This window comes from Aotus nancymaae, unplaced genomic scaffold (genome assembly GCF_030222135.1).
Source record: "Aotus nancymaae isolate 86718 unplaced genomic scaffold, 86718_ANA_hifiasm-v0.15.2.pri h1tg000043l, whole genome shotgun sequence".
NCBI classification, from domain to species: domain Eukaryota; kingdom Metazoa; phylum Chordata; class Mammalia; order Primates; family Aotidae; genus Aotus; species Aotus nancymaae.
Genome location: NW_026988457.1, coordinates 1,238,482 through 1,260,170, shown reverse-complemented (window position 1 = coordinate 1,260,170; position 21,689 = coordinate 1,238,482). Strand labels below are relative to the sequence as shown.

The 21,689-nt window shown below is 42.7% G+C and overlaps 1 protein-coding gene across 5 annotated transcripts in view; it reads right to left on the bottom strand.

The window, feature by feature from the left end:
* MTUS2 (microtubule associated scaffold protein 2) overlaps window positions 1–21,689 on the bottom strand; it is a 797,713-nt gene that overhangs the window by 357,765 nt on the left and 418,259 nt on the right. For 4 of the 5 annotated variants that reach the window (XM_064361722.1, XM_064361724.1, XM_064361723.1 and 1 more), the window contains one exon: window positions 19,610–19,807. In XM_064361722.1, coding sequence (XP_064217792.1) covers window positions 19,610–19,807 — 198 coding nt within the window. The remainder of the gene's footprint in view (window positions 1–19,609; window positions 19,808–21,689) is intronic. The other variant, XM_064361726.1, reaches the window with a different exon arrangement.

Genomic DNA, 21,689 nt, shown 5'->3' with positions numbered 1-21,689 from the left:
CACACAAACACTCACACTCCACCTGCATTGCTCTCCGGGGATTGCTCACGTGGAACCTCAGCCAGTACCTACATGCTGCTAACGGACTCCTATGTATGCGGGGCAGCTGAACTCAGCTTCCCATGATCACTTAGCAGAGGGAAGATCACAGAAAACTGTAAGAGTCTAGTTGGCTGCCAATTTATTAGTATGTTGTAGGACCCCGACAATGGAATCTCATCCTCAGACTCAAGCTACACATGGATGCCTCCCTCCAATAAGCCATGGTGCTATATTCAGTGCCTCTTCCCCTGGTGTGCATCAGGGGATGAGGACATCAGAGAGCCAGGTTCCAGCCCAGTGTCCATCACTATCCTCACCCTGGGAGTGATAAGAGTCATCTCACCTCTCCTGGCATCCATTTCTTCCTCTGCAGAACGACTTTCTATTCCTATTTGCCCCAGGAATTGCTCCATCTACTATCCTCACTTGCTTTCATCATCACCTGGATAATACCTAGGGTGCCAGCCTTGCTATTCTAGGCTTCTGTCATGTTAAACAAGGGCTTGAGAAGAAGGAAGCTAGCGATGACTATGAAGAGAGCCCGAGAGATATACAGGACTATCTCAAGACAACTTACATTTCCTGAATGAGCAACCAGGCTCCAGCCAGAGAACATATCTTGTCCTTAATTGAATAAAAACCACGGAGACACGGTCTATTTTTCATGTACCTTCAGAGCCACTGTTGCACACAAAACCTGCTTGAAACGGCAGCAGCTCCTTGACCTTCAGCCTAATTAGCACGTTTCTCCAGCAAAACCAACTTGACAGGGTCTGCCCTGGCTCATTTCCTTCATTAACAAACCTTCCAAGTGACACCAGAAGTCTCCCGTGTTGGTGCCAACCTTAGAGGCACACCTCGCAGCTGACAAGGCCCGAGGTTTGGTGGCATTTTTCATTTTCTAATCAAAGGGGTCAGAATAAATGGGTGTTGGCAGTTGACAGCTGCAGCTATCTGATGTGTCAACTCCTTGCCACACACAGTTCCTAATAAATAGTGCTAGGAAAAAATTCACCCCTCAGCTTTCTGTCACAGTGGCTGTGGTGGGAGATCCTTGGGTGGCCAGTTTCCCGTCACACTACTTGTGCGAGAGGTGGGGAGTGTGTGCATGTAGACACACTGACATACATGCATAAACACACATGCATAGGAATAAAATGGAGGAGCCCTGCATTACTGTGGTCATGTTTTCAGTACTCAACCTTAAAAACCAAGGAGAGTGAGTGGGGAGAGGAGCCAGCATCTGCTAATACTTAATGCGAGCATGGTAGCCACTAAAAGATGTGGAGGAGGGCAGCTCTTGGAGCTGCTGGTGGCCCTCTGTCCTCATGCATAGGTGATAAGAATGACAGGAGTCCAGTGCCTGGTCAGGCCAGGGTAGGGAGTGCTTAACTGGAAGTCCGTGTGGGTTGCAGTGAAATACCCTACCTTGGTTGTGGTGAATACATTTTCAACAATCCTGCCAACTCCATTTTACCCACTCTGAGCTATGTAGGGCATTCTATTCCGAGAGCTTTGTAGTCTGAGGCACCTGGCATCTTCGTAACCAATTTTCTAAGAAATAGGTCCCACTAGCCCATACATCCTGTCCCTGCAGCTGTGTAACTGACTACCCCACATCCTGAGTGAAAAACAACTTCGAATAGAATTTTGTTGTTAGGCATCCCCCGCTTTCCCTAACCTGTTCCTTCTGCTTCTGTAATAATCAGCTTACCGCCCCTGACCCTAAACTGATATAAAAATGTTGACCGCCCTTTGTTCTCAGTCGAGAGATTTGAGCTCTAGCTGACTCTCAGATGCCGGCATTAAAGTGGACTCTCAACAAACTCTGAGCATGGCGCTTCTGTCTAAACTCGCTCGGGAATAACATTTGGAGGCCACAGCAAGATTTTTATATCACCACCGGGCACAGACTGGGCTCAGTCCGGACCTCCCCAGACGAACGGCAAACTATAGGGGAGGCGCCCCCTGAGATGTTCCAGGGTCCCGCAGGTCACTGTCTCGGGAGAGGAATGGACCGACTGCCGCCATGCCCACAGAATTTGGCCCCAAGTCCATTGTCTCAGGTCCCAGAAAGATAAGTCAGATCTGACTCTGCTCTCTCTGGTTTCTGGAAGGGACAAGCTCTGATGAGGGCACCCCTTCAATGATCCTGTCCAAAATCCAGGACACTGGAGGACAGGACCATGGGTCACCGAATTTGTCTAGTTAATGACAACTGTATCAGCCTCTGAATGAGTGTATGTGTGCATGTATAGATTGAATGAGGAAGCCAAGAGCCTGCCCTTGGATGTCCAATTTGTGGCTCCACGGTGAACAACTACAGAGTCCAAGTGGGCCCCAACCTGCAGTTCTGTGGTGACCTCATATGACTTACGGCAGCATCGGGCTCCACTCGGACCCGATCCTTGTTGTGTGTTTATACCGACCTGCCGATGCTAAGAGGCACCTAAATTCCCATAAGGGAAGCAGCCAGGAGGGCATATGAGTGGTCCCTCACAGGGTACCCCTTTCCCCATTTCTGTGTGTCCCCTGTCTTGGTGTCATATGTCTGGCCACCGATATCATCCCAGGCAGCTGGGGAAAAGCTTTTTCTCTACTATCGGTAGAGACCTCCTGCCCCCTGGGATGGCAGCTCTTGTCTGGTGTCTAGGATGGTCCCCCAAAAATGTACTGTTTCAAAACCATTAAGTGCTGCTATAGATTAGACTGTGAACCTCACCCCCTTACTGACTGGAAGTTCTGGCACCATAGAGACTGCTGGCAAGTGGACTGTCACCATCCCCGGCCAAACGTCTGGCTGTCCCCTACCATGAATAGGTGGTGGATCCAAAACAGCCACCCAGCTGACTTGCTGGCACACCTGTTGTGTCACCCAAACACTTTCCCCAGCCAACTCAGGCCTTCTGAGTCATACGTAAGGCAAGTTTTGCTCTTCTAAACTCCTTCCAAGCCCTTCCCAGTGAACTCTGGTTCCTGGTAGACCCGGAATCTAATACCGTAGACCCGGAATCTAATACCAAATCCCCGCTCAGACCCTGTCCCCTGCCCCTACCACTGAAATCCCTCATTCTCGCCAGGTACAGAGACTCCATGACCTTATTGTTCTCCTCTCTCCTCTTATTGAGAGGCCAAATTTGAACTTGAGGCTTTCGACAAGTGGAGGCACCAGAGGTACCTTGGTTACAGACGCAGAGAAAGACAGGCATCGACCCGGTATTTCATCTGATTCTTCCATGTGGCAAGCAGCTTTAGCCCTGACCCTTTTTGTTCTCTTTTTGGTTGTAATCCTTCTGGCTGTAGGTTCTCTCAACCATCCCCTCCGGCCGAGAATATTTCTGCCCGTGCTGGGTATAATTTTCTCTTGTAAGCCAAGACGGGAAACGCACCCCCCCATTCCCATCCTCAGCCACCTACTCCTTTACAATGTATGCTTAAAATCTTTTCCCTGGGTTTCCCAGGTGATTATGGATTTCGCCTATCCAAGGGCTGACTCCACACCCTGTGTAAACTGGAATGGCCAACTTTTAATGTGGAGTGGCCGGACACAGGGTTACTGGACCCTAACGTCATCTGGGCTGTTTGGAGGGTAGTTATAGGAAATCCAGCCCACTCCGACCAGTTCCCATATATTGATCAGTGGCTAAACTTGGTTCTTAACCCACCGCTGTGGCTCCGATCCTGTGCGGCTCAAGATCCTGCTTCTAAAATACTCCTTAACTGCACCACTTGCTCGCCGCCCTCTTCAGCTTCAGCCCCTCCAGTTCTGCTTCCGTCTGAGGAGGACAAAGCTTTTCCCCTCCTTCCCCCGCCTACAACCCACCGGTCCTGACAGGGTCGCCTGCTATTACTTCTTCTGTTTCCTCTGCCACGTCACTGCCTGTGGCTTCCAGACTCCTACCACGACAGGGAGAGGAGGCTACTCCCTTCCTCCACCTAAGGGAATCACTGCCTCCAGCTAGTGGTGAGCGATCTACCCCACTTTTTATGTCCCATTTTCCACCTCTGACTTGCATAATTAGAAAGTTCAGAATCCGCCATTTTCTGAAAAACCCCGGACTCTGACTTCTGTGGTGGAATCCATACTTCAGACTCATCATCCTACCAGGGATGACTGTCAGGAAATCCTCCTCATCCTTTTTACCACAGAGGAGAGGGACCGTATCCACAGAGAAGTGTGAAAGCATTTCCTCTCCTCCACTGGTCAGCCTGAAGAGGAGGCCAGAGACCAGCTGGAGGAAGTCTTCCTTACCAGCAGATCAAACTGGGAACCCAATTCCTCGGGGTGGGGGAGGCAGGCTGTGGAAAACTTTCACCAGCAAATACTCAGGGGTATTAAGGGAGCTGCATGGAAACCCATGAATTTATCCAAAACCACGGAAGTGGTCCAGGGGGCTGATGAGTCTCCTGGGGCATTCTTGGAACGTCTCCAGGAGACCTATCGTATTTACACCCCATTTGATCCAGCTGCTCCCGAAAATAGCCGTGCTTTCAATTTGGCTTTTGTGGCTCAGGCAGCCCCAGACATCTGGAAAAAATTACAAAAATTAAAAGGATTTAGTGGCATGAACATCACACAACTTTTAGAAATACCCCAGAAGGTGTTTGATAATAAGAGAAAATTCCACTGACAAAGCTTCCAAGAGACAGACAAAAATTTTGGTGGCTGCCCTCCAGGAGACATGAGGGAGATCCCCTTCCCAACAAATCAACAAGAAAGACAAGGGCCATGGTTAGTTGGGGGCCCAAACCCCACTACCCTAACCCTAACCCTAACCCTAACCCTAACCCTAACCCTACAGTGAGATCAGTGTGCCTACTGTAAACAAACAGGGCACTGGAAAAATGAATGTCCCCAAAGACGAGAAACTGAGAATAAAAAGAAACTCAGGCTGTGGAGCAGCTAGAAGATTGACGGGGCTGGGGCTCATTTTCACTTAACCCCTGGGAGCCCATGGTCACTGCCACAGTACGGGGTCACCCTGTAAAATTTTAAATTGATGCTGGAGCAGAACGCTCAGTATTAAAAACACCTTTGGGCCAGGTCACCAATACAAAAGCGGCAGTTCAAGGAGACACAGGAACTATTTGCAAATACTCAAACCCGAGAAGTAAACTTAGGCCACAAAAAGGTAACTCATTCCTTTTTGGTAGTCCTGGAGTGCCCGTATCCCCTGATGGGAAGAGACCTACTCCATAAACTGCAAGCCTCTATCTATTTCTCAACTCAAGGAACACACCTAACCTCAGAGAACCAGGACTCATCAACCACCCACCTCTTACTAACAACCCCCTTGTTGGAGGAATATCTCCTTGTTCTAAGTTCCCCAGCCATGGTCTTGGAAAAACAACTCCCTTATGTTGGAATTGCAGGCCCAGTTTCCCCATGTTTGGGCAGAATCAAACCCCCCAGGACTGGCAAAACACCATCCCCCCATAACTGTAGAACTATTGGCCACGGCTCTACCAGTACAAGTAAAACAGTACCTATGAGTCAAAAGGCCAGGGAAGGCATAAGTCCCCATATACAGTGACTACTGCAGGCAGATATTTTAAGACCATGCAAATCGGTCTAGAATACTCCATTCCTGCCAATAAAAAAGCCCGGCACAATGACTATTGGCCAGTCCAGGATTTACAGGAGGTCAACAAGCAGACAGTCACTGTCCATCCAACTGTCCCAAACCCATACACCCTCCTCAGCCTACTCCTGCCAAACCATACAGTATACACTGTCTTCGACTTGAAGGATGCTTTCTTTGCCATCCCTCTGGCCCCTAACAGCCAGCCAATCTTTGCTTTTGAATGGACAGATCCAAACTTGGGAGACACTACTCAGCTTACTTTGACCCTATTACCCCAGGGGTTCAAAAATTCTGTTTAAACTTGCTCAGATATAACAGCAGCAGACAGGGAGACACAAAATGTTGTGGCTGCAGCATCCAGAGAAATCCATCCATCTCAACCTCAGATCCAAGCTGAGGGGCTCTCTAAGAAAGCAAAGGATTATAAAATATCTCATTCTTTGCTCACAGAACCTCAGCACAAAAAAAGAGAACTATGCCCTCAAACTAGAGAAAGTATCATGGACATAGGAAAGAAATACTCTCAGAAAAGGAGAAGGATCTGCGGTAATCTTTCAGAACTTCTTGGAAGAAGTAACCCCTCAAGCTGAGGCTTTTGTGCTGGCTCTCATTGCATCCCTGCCTGGGCAGGACAGGGCAGGTGAGCAGCTGGACAGAAGGTCTTAAAGAAAACCAGGAGGAAGACTATAGAGCATCCATGGCTCCTTGTTCCCTTCACAGTTATCTCCCACCACAGCTATCTTACCATCTGTACTCCAACCTTTCACTTCCCTTCCTTACCTCCTCCATCATTCCTTTGACTTAAGATATTTCTCTCCCCCTCCCATTTTTTCCTTTTAGTTTTGATGTAATGTCCAACTTTACCTACATAGAGTGAGAGTATTATATTTATATACTATGAAGTTATCTTGGACAAAATGTCAAATTATGTCTGCTCTGCTGTTCTTAGATATGAGGATATGGCTCTGATCACAGTGGATGATTTATTCCATCTTCTATGATCTTATGATTAATGGTATGAACTTATAAAATAAGCAATTGGGGATAAAGACAACATCTATGGTCTTAGAAAAGTATCCCCCGTCCCAACTCCTACACAAAGCTTTAAAGTAAAAATGTGAGATCTTCATTAGCTCTATGTCACCAACTGTATTAGTCTGTTCTCACATTGCTATAAGTAGTACCTGGGACTGGGTAATTTATTTAAAAAAACAAGGAGGTTTAATCAGCTCATGGTTCTACAAACTGTATAGGAAGTATAGTAGCTTCTGCTTCTAGGGAGGCCTCAGGAAGCTTCTAATCATGGCAGAAGGTGAATGGGGAAGCAGGTATCTCACATAGTGGGAGCAGAAGCAAGAGAGAGAGTGGGGAGGTGCCACACACTTTGAAATGACCAGACCTCGGAGGAACTCACTTGCTGTCACAAGGGGGCTCTATCACCACCCCCGTAATCTAATCATCTCACACCAGGCCCCACCTCCAACACTGGGGATTACACTTCAATATCAGATTTGGTTAGGGACACACAACCAAACCATATCACCAACCCAGGACCCTAACGCTCCAGTCTTTAGGAATTCATGTGGTGCAGCCACACATGAAGGAAGATAATTACTGCCATTATGAATCTTAAAGATGCTACTGTCTGAAGTATTATTATATCTTAAAAAAAATTCAAACCTATAATCCAGTCGAGAACTATACTATCCAATAAGGGAGCTACTAGCCACACATGGCAACATAAAGTCATTAACACTAAATAAGATTTAGAATTCAGCTCCTCAGTTATACCAGCCCCATTTCAATGGCTCATTAGCCCCATGTGACTAGTGGCTACCATATCAAGAGCAAAGACGTACGCTGCAGAAATTTCTAAAGACACATGAGGGCCCTACTATCAACCAGCAAGTCAGAAAATGCCTTTCTTGGCAATTTGACTGTAGTAGTGAATTCTGTCTCTAATTCTTGAGGCAAGTGGGCATACCTGCCCTAAAGTCAGCAATTTTCAACTGTGCTCCATGGAGTCCCTTAGTGGCTGGTGCAGGAAGCAAGGACACAGAAGGGAAAGGCAGACAGAGAAGGCCCTGGGTTCCACACACCCCTCTTCAACCAGCACCTCTGCCTCCACAGAGTTGTAGGTAAGTATCACTTGACTCCAAGCTCCTGAGAAACATTATATATTCACTTTGGAGTTTTAATTGCTATAAATTATCATACATGGGACAAAAATTGGAGAGACGTGGGATCTACTATCACATCACTGGAGACGGCCCTAAAATCTATTAGTTTGTTTCTAGTATAAAATCATGTTTTCCAACCTCACATGGGCCTTCTGTGTAACTCTGCGATTCCCCCATGCACCTCTTACTGACTCAGGGTACCCCTCAAAGAACCATTACCTGCCTCTTCACTTTATGCAATCCCATGTTCAATTCCATCAAGGTTTCTCTCTGAAAAAACTCCACTTCCTAGTTACCTGGGACAAATGAGGCAACCTGACATGACCTCCTTGAAGCCTTTTCTTGTCTGTCCAAAATTTCTCAGCACTCATCCTTCATGCCTTTGTTTCTGTCTTCATGGCTGTACCTCCACTTGTATATTTAATAGAATTCCCTCCTATTTGCCCCAGGAATTGCTCCATCTACTATCCTCACTTGCTTTCGTCTTCAGTCTCTCTCTGGCTACTGGATCTTTCTTCTCAGAGCATAAGCATTCTTCTGTGCTTAAAAAAAAAAAAAAAAGCAAACACAAAACTAAAAACTAACAAACCAACTTCCCCTGCTATGGTTCTTTCCCTTTTCCTCACCAAACTTTTCAACAGTAACATACACTCTCCACTCTTACCTTCCCTACCCGCTTGGAACCTGATTTCTGCCTTCATACATTTTGTTAAACTCACATCAAAGCTACTAGTGACATCTTAATCACAAAGTCTGCCTACCCATTCTCCTCAATATCAAAACATCTCGTGGCCGGGTGCGGTGGCTCATGCCTGTAATCCCAACACTTTGGGAGGCCGAGGCGGGTGGATCACTAGGTGAGACACCATCCCGGTCAACATGGTGAAACCCCGTCTCTACTAAAAATACAAAAAAATACAAAAAATTAGCTGGGCACGGTGGTGCGTGCCTGTAATCCCAGCTACTCAGGAGGTTGATGCAGGAGAATTGCCTAAACCCAGGAGGTGGAGGTTGCAGTGAGCCGAGATCGCGCCATTGCACTCCAGCCTGGGTAACAAGAGCGAAACTCCGTCTCAAAAAAAAAAAAAAACAAAAAACACCACACATCTCAGCCCCACAGCACAGATGGCTTGACCAGCCATCCTTTCTGGGAACCTCTCTCCCACACTTTTGGTGATGCTGACTGTGTCTGACACTCCTCCTCCTCACTGACCAAGCCTTCTCCGGCTGTCTCCCGTCTCCTGCCCCCGCAATCTAGACATTCCCCGAACAATGTGTCAGCATCCCTTTTGCCATTTCATTCTGCATGCACTCCCTCAATGATGTCAGTCACAATTCCAAACATCACTTATTTTCTATGGCTGCTCTCCTTATTTTCAGTCCAAATCAGCTGGTAGTTATAGGAATGCTTCTGAGAAAGCATTCCGTGACCAAACCCAAACTCATCAAAGCCCCGCAAATAAGCTTCTCCTCCTCTATACAGTATGGAATGGTACTTTCTGACTCTATCTGGCCCTTCCTTTCCATTCCTGAACTAGAGAGTTCCTAGTTCAGGCTCCCATTAACTCTCTCCTGTTAATTGCTGCCTGTTACAGGAGCCCAAAGAATCCTCTGACATATCTATAGAAATTATTTTCTTTCTCCTTGCAAAAAAAGGATAAATGATCAATCTGTTCACTCTGTCTACTGCCTTCAGAAAAATACCACAAGGGTATTTATGAACCTTCCCAGAAGGCAGCCTACACATGTTTCAACAATGCAAGAAAGCACAAACTGTTGGCAAAGTTCCCATGAGAAGCAAGATTCATCTAGAAGCTATGTTTGCTTGCTTTTCAATATTCTCCCTCTGTCACAGTCCTGAGCAAAATTAGAGTATCATAGAATGTGAGCTGTGACCTAGAGTTTCTGCTAAGATAAAAGCAACAACATGTATGAAAATGTTTCCTCCTCCTCCTTGCTGCCTCCTTGCATCTCCTCATCTTTGTTCTGGTACTGGACTAATAATCCAAGATGCTCAGCATTAGAGAGAGGGTAAGAGCCAGAAAACAACTTCCAAGCATCTTGTAGCTCTGTATTTTACAGAAAAAAACAAGGCAGTAAAAACCTTTGCACTGTTCTCTGTTATTGTTATAAAATTCTTATCTTATTAAGGCAGAGAAAAAAATAACAAAAGTCTGGCTCAGAGGGAAAGCATCATTAATTTTGGCAGAACCAAGATGTCTCATGCCCAGTTTCCCTTCTCCAAACCACTTTACTCACCATTATCATATTAATTTTTCTTGAATACAATTCTATTATTCCTTACTTAAGACCATAAGTGGTTCCATCTTTTTTTAACAGAAAAAAGTCACAGAATACCAGCTCTTGAGAGCTCAAATTGGTCAATTCATTTAGTCCAATCCCTCTGACCTTTGTAATAAAATTCTTTTTTTTTTTTTTTTTTTTAAAGGTGAGGGGGGTGGCGAAGGAAGACGTGAAGAAGATGAAGATGGCAGTGGCCAGGGCCGGGGGCCTGGGAGTCTGGTGGCTCCAAAGGTCATTCCAGAACGTGGTGCCGCTGGTTGACCAGGCTGGTTTGAACCCCTGACCTCAGGCGATCCGCCCACCTCAGCCTCCCAAAGTGCTGGGATTATAGGCGTGAGCCACAGCACCTGGCCTTGTAATAAAATTCTTAGTCCAGTGAGGTTAACTGACTTTCCCAAAGATTATTCCATTATTGTAAATGTTGGGTTTTATGCATATTATACATGCTAATATGTCATATTTCTTATCAAAAATACTATTTCCATAGCTCTAGGTATCTTTTCTTCATTAAACATCTTGAATGAGCTAGAACATTCTAGAATATAGCACTTAGAAACTTGATAAACTTCTGGAGAAATGATATGATTTCTAAGTTAAATCTAGATATTTGAGGTAAGGTGTATAAACTAGGAGTTACTGAACCAATAACAAAAATATTTTCACTTAAAGGTAATGCTCAAAAATACTCAGAAAAACTGTTCTCCTTTGTAAATGTGTGGGAAGGAAGCAAAGAATAGAGGAAAGAGAAAGAACTGAGTGTGTGGGAATAATTGGGAAAATTAACAGCAAGATTCAGTGAAAATTATTCTATTTTTTTCTTTTAAAGAGCACTTTAAATTTCTTAATTACAGATTCCAGGGAACTAGATACTTAAATCCATCAGTGACATTTGTTAGACTTCCACATTTCCAGAGGAAATCAGAAGCTTATTTTGGTTTTTGTTCTCACTCTTCTCTTTTTCACCCACCCAAACTGGGTTGAGATGTGTCACAAAGTAAGCCCGAGTACAATGGAAATTAGGCTTTAGCAAAATGAGAGGCTGTGCGAAGCCCTTTAAGTACTGTGAAATCAAATGTTCCCATTCTTCCAACAGACATTGAAAGGCACAGAAATAAAATCAGATCCAATTCTCACTTTCTATTTTTGAGCAGAGGTTTTAAATGCCATCAGCTTAGATTAATGTATTAGTCACCCTGCATAAGCATATTTCATTTACAGGGAACCCAAGTGAATATATTAACGAAAATGATAATGTGCTAAAGGCATGGCATAGCCCTTGTAAATAAAGAAATCAAACATGATTGCCCTTGTCTATATTTTGTAAATATCCAAACAACCACAAGTTTACAACTCAAAAGAGATTACCATGAAAATCAAATGATCAACTTCCACTTTCGTGTCTCAAAATGATGTTTTTAACTTAACACTCAGAAAGCTATTTGCCATATATGTGCGAGGTGATTATAAAAATTCTGAACTGGAATAGATGTCGCCTGCCTGACTCAGATGTCAGCAGAAGCACTTTCTTTACAGCATGACAGATACGTTAATCCATCATGGTCATCTTCCAACTGAGCTTCTGCACCCTTATGCACACAGCCAATGGATGGAAATCCCCACAGAAACATTATTATTATTGGGCAAAGCCCCTTTCTAAGTACTATGCAGATATTAATTCCATCTGATGCTCCACAGACCCTACTGATGGTTTTTTAAACGTATTTTAGTTATTATTAATATTATTATTATTTTACAATAAGGAAACAGAGGCACAGAAAAATTAAGTCACAAAGCCAGCAAACAGCAACGGTGGGATGTGAGCCCAAGCAGTGTATCTCCAGAGTCTGTACTCTTCACTACTACTGTATCATCTCTTCAGTATGGGGAGGTATTGGTCAAAGGGTTCAAAGTTTCAGGTGTTCAGGAGAAGTAAGCTCTGGAGATCTAATATGCAGCACGGGATTGATTGTTAGTAACACTATATTGTGTACTTGAAATCTGCAAAGGAAGTAGATCTTAAATGTTCTCACTACACACACACACACACACACACACACACACACACAGACAGACACAGAAGAGGTAACTATGTGAGGTGATGGATATGTTAATTAACTTGATTTTGGTAATCATTTCACATTGCATATGCATATCAAAACATCACACTGTAAATATACGCATTCTTTATTTGTCTATTATACTTCAAAAAGGTTAGAAGAAAAAAAACTAAGTGCTTTCTAGGGACCACTAAATGTAAAAATAAAATGAAACAAAAAAGAAATAAAAACTAATAAAGGGAGAAGGTAGGATGTTAACCTTCTATGGGGATGTTCAAACATACACAAGCGAAGTAAGCAGTAAAATGAACCTTCATGGTTCCATCATCCGGCTTCAAATATTTTAGAATATTTGTCAGTCTTTTTTCATCTATCTTCCCCGACCTCTAGTTTATTTTTTTTTCTTCGATGGAGTATTTAGAGCAAATTCAGAAGGTTGTCAACTACCTAAAACCAGTGTGGAAGAATTCCATCTGAAGACATAACGCAGTAGCGCTGAGCCGGCCTGGAGAGGACCTATTGTGCTGGGCATGACGTCTTTCTTCACCTCACTCAGGATGAATGGATGCCTCCCCCTTCCTGTGCCTCCTCCCTCACCTGCTGTGCGGTCTTCAATCATAGTCATGCTAACATTGCCCTGCATGGCTTTATGAGCACAATCCTGCCTCTCCACTCCCTGCAAGGGTGAGTGAGGATTCAACCTTGTCTGGGTCATAGCAGCCCCATCACTGAGATCGTGCTTACCATATAGAAGATGCTGAAAGAATGCGGAATCAGGAAAGAGAAAGCAGATCAGCTAATCTTCATAAAATAAGCCAGTCAAAAAAACTGAGGCAGTTCAACTAGACATTTTTACTGTAAATAAAAATATGTTCCCTAAACCTTCAGTTTATCTTATAATCAGAGATGGCCAACATCCTTAAAAATAAAACAAAACATGCTTACAATCTAATCCTATCTCTGGGTGGAACTCATCATTGTCTGAGTGTTTCTGAAAGGGAATGAACAAAGACATCATTAAGAATCATACGAAATAGGCAATAGCTTCTCTGAAGTCTGACCTCACAAGCCACCCTCGGCTCCTTTTTCCATGAATAAAAAATGACTCTCTCTTTGCCGATAAACATGAGATGTGTTCATGGCTATTTCTATAAGAGTTATTAATAACATTTCTTGTCAACCCTGATCTTATTTAAAATGTATGTCAGATGTAGAAAATCAAATGTGTTATGTATATAAATGTATTTTATAGTACTCATCAGTGTAAACCCTAAAGTTAACATTGCAAAAAGCTTTCATATTAACCCTCACTTTCATTGATTAACCTTACAAAAGGCTAGCAATTTTCCACTTCAGATTATCCCCAGAACCCAAATCCTATTCAATAACTAAAAGAACATGTACTTATTTTAAATATTAAAACAAGAAACGAAATTCTAGAATTTAATGAGAATATCTATGCTTGATCTAAGCCAAAATTTTGTCCAAGAAGCAATTAATGAGAATATCTAACCTTGTCAAATCAAGACATCTAAGTTTGGAAACTTTGAAATTCTCTCATGAATAGCCTCAAAAGCAGCGTTTTAGCCCAATTCTTTAAAAATGATTAAGTATATGCAAGGAGATATGTAGGTTACTGGACACTTTTGAGACTACTAAGTTAGTCTTCATGATGTTTATCTCTGAATATATTTAGAGTTTAAATGTTTATCTCTGAATATATGTAGAGTTCAAAGAGTTTTCTACTTTTTGACTTATGTAAATTATCTCTAGGTACACCACAGTCAATAAAAACAACATTTTAGAGGTCCTAGAAAACTGTGAGAACCATAATTATGAGCTTCATTAACGATCAAACTTCATGCATAAGGTAAAAATAATGTTCCCAATACAAAATACTTTCAAAGATACCTAAGTTACTCTCAAAAATCTTTTTCCATACCCTTACATAAGAGAAAAAGTTTCTGTTGGGAGATAATCTCCCTTAAAATTGTAAAGGACAGTGTCCTTTAGTGTGAGATACTAAAATTATTAAGAGGCATAGCCCCTATCCCCAAAGAGCTTATAGTCTATAGGGGATAAAGGCCATAAAAACAAATAACTACAAGAGCCAGTAGGTAATAAAAGTGATACAAGCCAAGAGCCCTAGGGATTTCCAGGAAAAAGATCACATTGAGGGATTTTTAAAGGAAGCAAAATTGAAATGTACTTAAAAGTGATAGACTCTGCAGAGAGATGGGAGGTGGTAGGGGTAGTGATAGAAAGCTGTGGGAAGTGTATCACAGAGATGAATGGTTTAAATCAAAACCAAAAGGTAGAAAAGCACAAAGCCCTCCGAGAAAAATGTGAGCAATACATTTTTGTTGCTCACATTTGGCTAGTTGGGAGTATATGTCAGAATGGTATATAGTAAAGGTGGAAAGGAAGCTGGGGCCAGGTCATGGAGGACCTAGAAAGTCTGACAGCTGAAGCAGGCATAGGGGCACCGTGCAGCAATCAAAATGGGGTCAAAGGGGAAATTACCAAGGACCATGTGCTTTGTAGATCAGGAAGCCAAGGTGTGCTAAGAATAGCTCAGATAGGCGCTACCACAGATTTAAACAGAGATGAGGAGACAGAAGAATGAGAATGGGGTAAGTACCAGAGAGAAAGAATTCACCAGAAATGATGAGTAAACAGAAAAGAAGGCAAAAAGCAGGCATGACATAATGCTAATTTTGAAATTCCCAGTCTGGGTTGCCAGGAGATCATAAATATCACTAAAAGATGGAGCAACTTCCAGAGAAGGTTTTGGTTTGCACTAGAAAATGAAGAATCTGTTTTCTGAAAAAGTGTTCAGTTTGCGGTGAGGTGGGTCACCCAGTTAGAGATATTTGACGGCTCATTTGAAATGCAGATGAGTGGTTGTAGAGGGACATTGGAGCTAGAGATGTAGATGTGAGCATTGTGTATAGACTGCTAAGGGCTGAAACTGTGGATAAGATGACCAGGTGAAGATTGGGGGGGCCTGAAGAGAGACATTCTGAGAACAAATCTTGGGGAACTCAAACGTGTGGGCTCAGCACCTAGGAGACAAACAGCACCATGATGACGTGGCAGGCTGCTCCAGGAAGGGCAACTCCTCAGACTCAGGAAGTTTTCTGAATCCACCAACAGCATAGCTCCCCTATCAAGGATCTCCTAGAGTTCATCTCCACCTTCCAAAAGGCTGCCTGGCTTACAATCCCTTCTGAGAAACGACCTGATCACCCCCATCAGAAATTAACCCTCTGCCACTAAGAAGCCACACCCTGGGTCAGACCTATGATGTTAAGTTTATGCTTAAGTTCTAAGTTAGAAAATTATGTTCCCTCCTTCAATTTAAATATTATTCTGAAAAATCTATGGGTCACTAATGTAATCTGTAGTTTTATTCGAGGCTCTAAATGGGCCAACCTCATAATCTTCATGTGATGAACTGGTAAGGGAGTAAAGGGAGGTGCCTGAGGCTATCCTGGAGGCACGATACACATGCAGGTGCTGTGTGAACCTGCAGGAACTGTGGCTACTCCTTGCAGATTACAAGGAGGCAGCCTGAACTCATATACAGCACTGCCTAATGAGAGCGGCCCAGCCTCAGAGGTGGCTTCTGGGTGAAGTAGAACCCTCTCTAGGACTCAGAGTGTTACCGCAGGCGCTGAATGGCAACCTGGGAAGCCTTAGGGGCCTCTCAAGTCAGCTCTGACTCTATGATTTGCTTTCCTAATAGAAAGAAAACATATTCAAATCATGTGTATGTCTTCCTTCTTTCTACATGGCAGCTTTAAGAAGGAAATAGAGAAGAAAGAACACCAGCCCAGGACCCAGGGAAAGTCAACCTGATCTCAGTTTGCTCAGCTATAAAACAGATGGTAAAATGGATGGTAAGATACCTTCAAGTTATAAGGACTTATGAACAGAATTCATTTCCCTGTGCCTGTCTCATTTGCCAGAATCTTGTAGACATAGAAGGGCACCTGACTTAGAAAGCCTCCGCTCAATGGGGTTGGGCTAATGGCCTGGAGCCTGAGTCCAGGGTGGATGGGGAGTCCAAATGGAACAGCTGAGCCCCCAGATGGTCCTGTCATCTCATGTCCAGGGGGATGCAAGGGGCGCCCATTTCCACACTCATCATCACCTGCCCCTCAGGATCCAGGAAAACAGCAAGGAAGAGTCCCAGTAGAGCCAGGCTAGCCTAGGAAACACTCATAAATTCATAATGAGTCACTTAAAAGTATCCCAGTATAGCATGCCACAGTCAGTGTGGACATTGTTTAGACTGTTAATATGCACAAGCACCTAAAAATATGAATTACACATTTGCAAATACCATTATGCACCACATAACGATGCTTCAGCCAACAACAGAACACATGTACAACAGTGATCCTGTAAGATTATAAATAGGCTGAAAAGTTCCTATTGCCTAGTGATGTCTTGGCCATCATAATGTCGTAGCACAATACATTACTCACGTTTGTGGTGTTGCTCGTGTAAATAAACCCACGTACTGCCATCATACAAAGGTGTACAATAATGTCCTAGACCTTCGTATTCACTCACCACTCATTCTCTGACTCACCCAGAGCACCTTCCACTCCTGCAAGCTTCATTCATGCTTAAGTGCTCTATACAGGAACAGCATTTATAGTTTTTAAATCACAGTTTTACTTTACCTTTTCTATGTTTAGGTATTGTTACATACTATACTATTGTGTTATAATTGCCTACAGTACTTAGTACAGTAAATGCTCTACAGGTTTGTAGCCTAGCAGCCAAGGTTATACCATATCACCTAGGTATGTAGCAGGCTATCTCAACCAGGTTTGTGCAAGTTACTCTATGATGTGTACACATCGACAACATTGCCTAACAACATGTTTCTCAGAACATATCCTCGTCATTAAGCACTGTGTGACTGTGACTGTAGATCCTTACCATGCTCATGTTTCAGATTTTGAAACATCTACTGTGCCATGACATAATCCCTAATTACAGAATTCCTTAAATGAAGCCTATGTGAAAATAGTGTCTGCAAAAAGACCAGCTCTCCACGAAGAAAAAAGGAACCAGTTCGGATACCACATTGGCTGTTTCCATGAGCTGAACCAGCAAAGCTTTGCTCCTAGGATATGATCTAAGGACTTTTAGCTCTCTCAAGAGCTTCATGTTTTATTTATTCCCCGTAATCAAAGCATCATCTCTTCACTAAAGAAAAGAAACAAAATGTTTCTTGACATTACATCTAATAACAAGTATAGGTATAATGATTAGTAGTACTTAGACATCAAATCAAATGCATGGGAAGTTTTTCTGTGATTTATCGGTGAAGTAAAAATTGTATACATAGTAGGTAGCAGATAATTAAAATCAATTCTAACAGACGTTTTTAAAAATAGAAAACAATTCTGGATAGACATTCATTAAAAAAATGTCACTTTTAATATGAAGTCTTTAAACTGGGAGTTATTTTCTCTGGCACATACAGCTCTTATTCCCTGGGTTCTCAGGGATCCTTCTCTAGCATCCTTTGAAGCAGAGGTGAGAAGAAATCCCCTAAGCACACCTGCAATTATTCTGTCCACACCTGTCAGGTCTCTGTCAGCAAAAGCTGCTGTCATGGGGCCATGGCTCATATCGCCGTGAGGTTAATTTTTTTTAAGACACCAAAATCTTAACTCTTTTTTTGGAAAGATATATACTATATGAGAAGTTTTTCCTCCATATTTTCTCTAAAAGAGAAACATGTCATCGGGAATTTTATTAATAAAAATGATGATAAATAGCTTCTTTTGTATTTTAAAGTCACCAGACTGCTAATATGCACATGCATATATAAAAACATGAATTATAGGGCCAGGCGCGGCGGCTCAAGCCTGTAATCCCAGCACTTTGGGAGGCTGAGGCGGGTGGATCACGAGGTCAAGAGATCGAGACCATCCTGGTCAACATGGTGAAACCCCGTCTCTACTAATACAAAAAATTAGCTGGGCATGGTGGCGCGTGCCTGTAATCCCAGCTACTCAGGAGGATTGCCTGAACCCAGGAGGCGGAGGTTGCGGTGAGCCGAGATCAAGCCATTGCACTCCAGCCTGGGTAAGGAGCGAAACTCTGTCTCAAAAAAAAAAAAAAAAAAAAAAACATGAATTATACATTTGCGAACAGTTCTTTATTACATTTATGTTTCAGATTTCGAGACTACTACTGTGTAATGATGTAATCCCTAATTACAGTGATATTCCTCAAAGGTATCCTGTGTGAAAGCAGGCCTGAGCTATGGCACCCTCAGGAAACCAGCAGGGCAAAGAAAACACCCTTAAGAACTGCTTACAGACACATCAAGACAAAGGTAAATATAATGTATTACTTAACTAGGTAGACCAAAATTTAGAACTACGTAAATGTTCCAACATCATCTCTGTAAACACAAGAAAGAACAGAGAATGAAGAAGGTTGGAGAAGAAATTCAAAATAATGAATCAATCAATTGATCTCTCTCATTCTCTCTCTCTCTCCCTCCCCCTCCCTCCCTCTCCCTCCCCCTCCCTCCCTTCCTTCTTCCCTCACTCCCTTCCCTCCCTCCCCCTCTGTCTTTCTCTCTCTATTTCTTATTATTCCAACTTGATTCAACTTCTATAACCCCTTCAGAACAGCCCTCTAAATGGAAACCTTTAAGACTTTCCTGGACCTCTGGCAAGGTCTTGGAAACCAACATCTGAGATGCCATGGTTTCCCATCCAATAACATTGGCTTTGAAGTGGAGACTGAGATGGGGTTTGGTCATCAAAGGCACAGCTGAATGGGCAGCCTGCAGATCTTCCTCAGGGACAGTGGCTGTTGTAATGTGCTCTGCTGGTTATTAATTCATACTTTAAAATACAGTCTACACCACCAGTCTCAGGAAATGAGCCTGGAACAGCATCATCTCAGCTAATGGGGAGGGACTTGAAGAAGCCTGGCAGCTTCGCTACTTTTAATATCATTTAGTTAACTTTCAGATAGCTGGTCAAGTGCTCTGGCAGTGTGAAGGCATTACTGGTAATCACAGGTGACTGATTCTTTGAGCTAATATTAAATATCTAGTATGTTTCATGACAGCACAATGTAGTAACACCTTTCTTGTATCTTTCTTTGACTTCTTACCTAGAATCTGCAAAGCAAACGTATGTTGGACTCTGTCCCTGGATAAGTCATTTTCTACATCCTAAGAGGAGTTTTACAATCTTTTTTCCTGGCACACTAACTCGCCATAACTGACAGTGTCAAATAGGCTGTTTTTCTTCAGTCGATGAATAGAACAACAAGAAGCTAAAGGAGGTGATCCGAATTCTTAACTAATCATGCAAAGAAAATGACACGCAGTTACACAGGCGCGCTGGTTTCAATTCAGTGCAGGTGCCCCACCCTGCCCCACCCTACTTACGGGTGGCCGGCCGGCTCTGCTCTGGCTGTGCACTGTCCGTGGACTGGGTGCTGGAGACTGAGGAGACGCTGGAGCTCCGGACAAAGCCAAACGCCGCCAGCTTGGCTGCTGGGAGACGCGAGTATCCGGGAGGACGGAGACCAGATTTCGGGAGATTGGATTTTGCAGCATTTGAACTGGAAGCTTTCTTTAAATCTGCTAAAATAAACCCAAAATTAAAAAAAAAATTATTCTCAGTTCACAATGAGATAAAGAATGCCACAGATTGTGAATTCTAACCCAGTTCTATCATAAACAGACTAAAATTAATCTTGCAGGGTTTGATTCAACATATTTAAAACAGACTTTGGAAGAGATAGGCCCCTTATATTGTAAGTCAGGTGCCTCAGAGAACTCAAAGAGAAGGAGGTGCAGCCCCAGCCTGAACAAGTTTACTGTCTATTTAGCCAGACAAGAGGAGGAAGACAAATAACTTTATTTTAAGGCCCTAAGAAAAGGTATCAAGTGCTTAGGACAATGAATAAAAGTGAATACTTACTGTTGCAAGTTACTCTAGATTTGTTAAAATTGAGATACACCTTAAATTTTGACATACAATGGGCAAAGAACCATTGTGGCGAATATTTACTAGTAACTTTAAGCAGTTTGTAATAAGTCTTATAAGGAACATGTACAAAAAGTTATCTAACTTTCTGTTGACTGCAGGAATGAGGAGGAGACAGTGTGGACTACAGAACTAGCCAGGCTGGAATAAGAGGTCTCCCAATGACGAGCTGTGTAACTTCAAGCCCTTGTCCTAACACTTACAGCCACAGTTTCCTTTCACGTAAAGACTGGGAATAACACTGATTTTGCAAATCTAATATAAATATTACTTCTTGTACCACAAGAACTTGATATGTGTTCAAACTGATGTTAGATTTCTTTTCTCCTTTTTCCACTCTCTGTTATGTTAGTCCAAACTTCAAAATTAGTTCCCAGATATGTGCAAAGTCAGCTGGTTTTGAAATAATAAACCATCAAGTTATAAATCTAGCATCTCAGCATCACCATGCTCTAAGTCTGAGCCAGGCTCCAGCAATAGCAACTGTGATGATTATCGCAACACTATGAGAAGGCTCCCAGCACCAGGGAGAATCAGAATATTGTCACCATACAAATGCTCTTTGATAGGAAATATAAAAGGCCCAAGCTTCCCAATATGCTGTATAACTGTCCTGATTGATTCCTTTAACAACTTTCACCTGCAGGCGTATTTACCATGAGTGCTCATATAGTGACCGTTCAGTGGCTTTCTTATGCTAGTCAACTCTTTATTATCCAGTAAAATATTATTCAGGTTTCAGATTAAACCAGGTTTTGGATTAAATGACCCATTTGTTAAAAAAAAAATCCATGAAGAAACCACATATTATAAAGCATCTACGTGTGAAAATACAGACAGCAGCAATAGATGATATGCTGGGTCTAAATGGCACATAGAAAATTACCTCTTCCTCTGCCAGCTGCTCCCCTAAAAGTGAGGCTATGGAGAGCTGTGAGTCCAGATGAAGGCAGAAGCTGCACAGCTGTGGGTTCCTGATGCCTTAGGATTACGATGGGGAGGAATCCAGTGATTGCAAAAGGAAAAAGAAGCAAGGAGCTAGGGCTGCAAATATTCCCAACTCAAGCCTGTTCTCGTGCTTCGGAAAACACACACATACCAAAAAAAAAAAACCTCAACTATGAAAAAGTAGAAACAATACTGTCTAACAACTGGGAATGGCCCATTTGCATCAGCAATTTATGCCACGTTTAATGACTTCACATTGTTGTTCTCACATTATTTTGAATACTTTTAGTTGACGTCCCCAGAACAGTGAAAATATCCCTATATATATGATATCATTTTCACAGTGAATTTACACCAAATTGATTTTGAATGATGTCTGTAGAACAGGAAGAGAGTTGCTAAACATCAGATTTAATTTCAATAATATACTCAAATTCCATTATATTTTGATACTCTTTTAAGTTATCTATAACCTCCTTTCTAACCCAGTTAATCAATAATTAACTTTATGCAAAAGCAAGTGAGGAG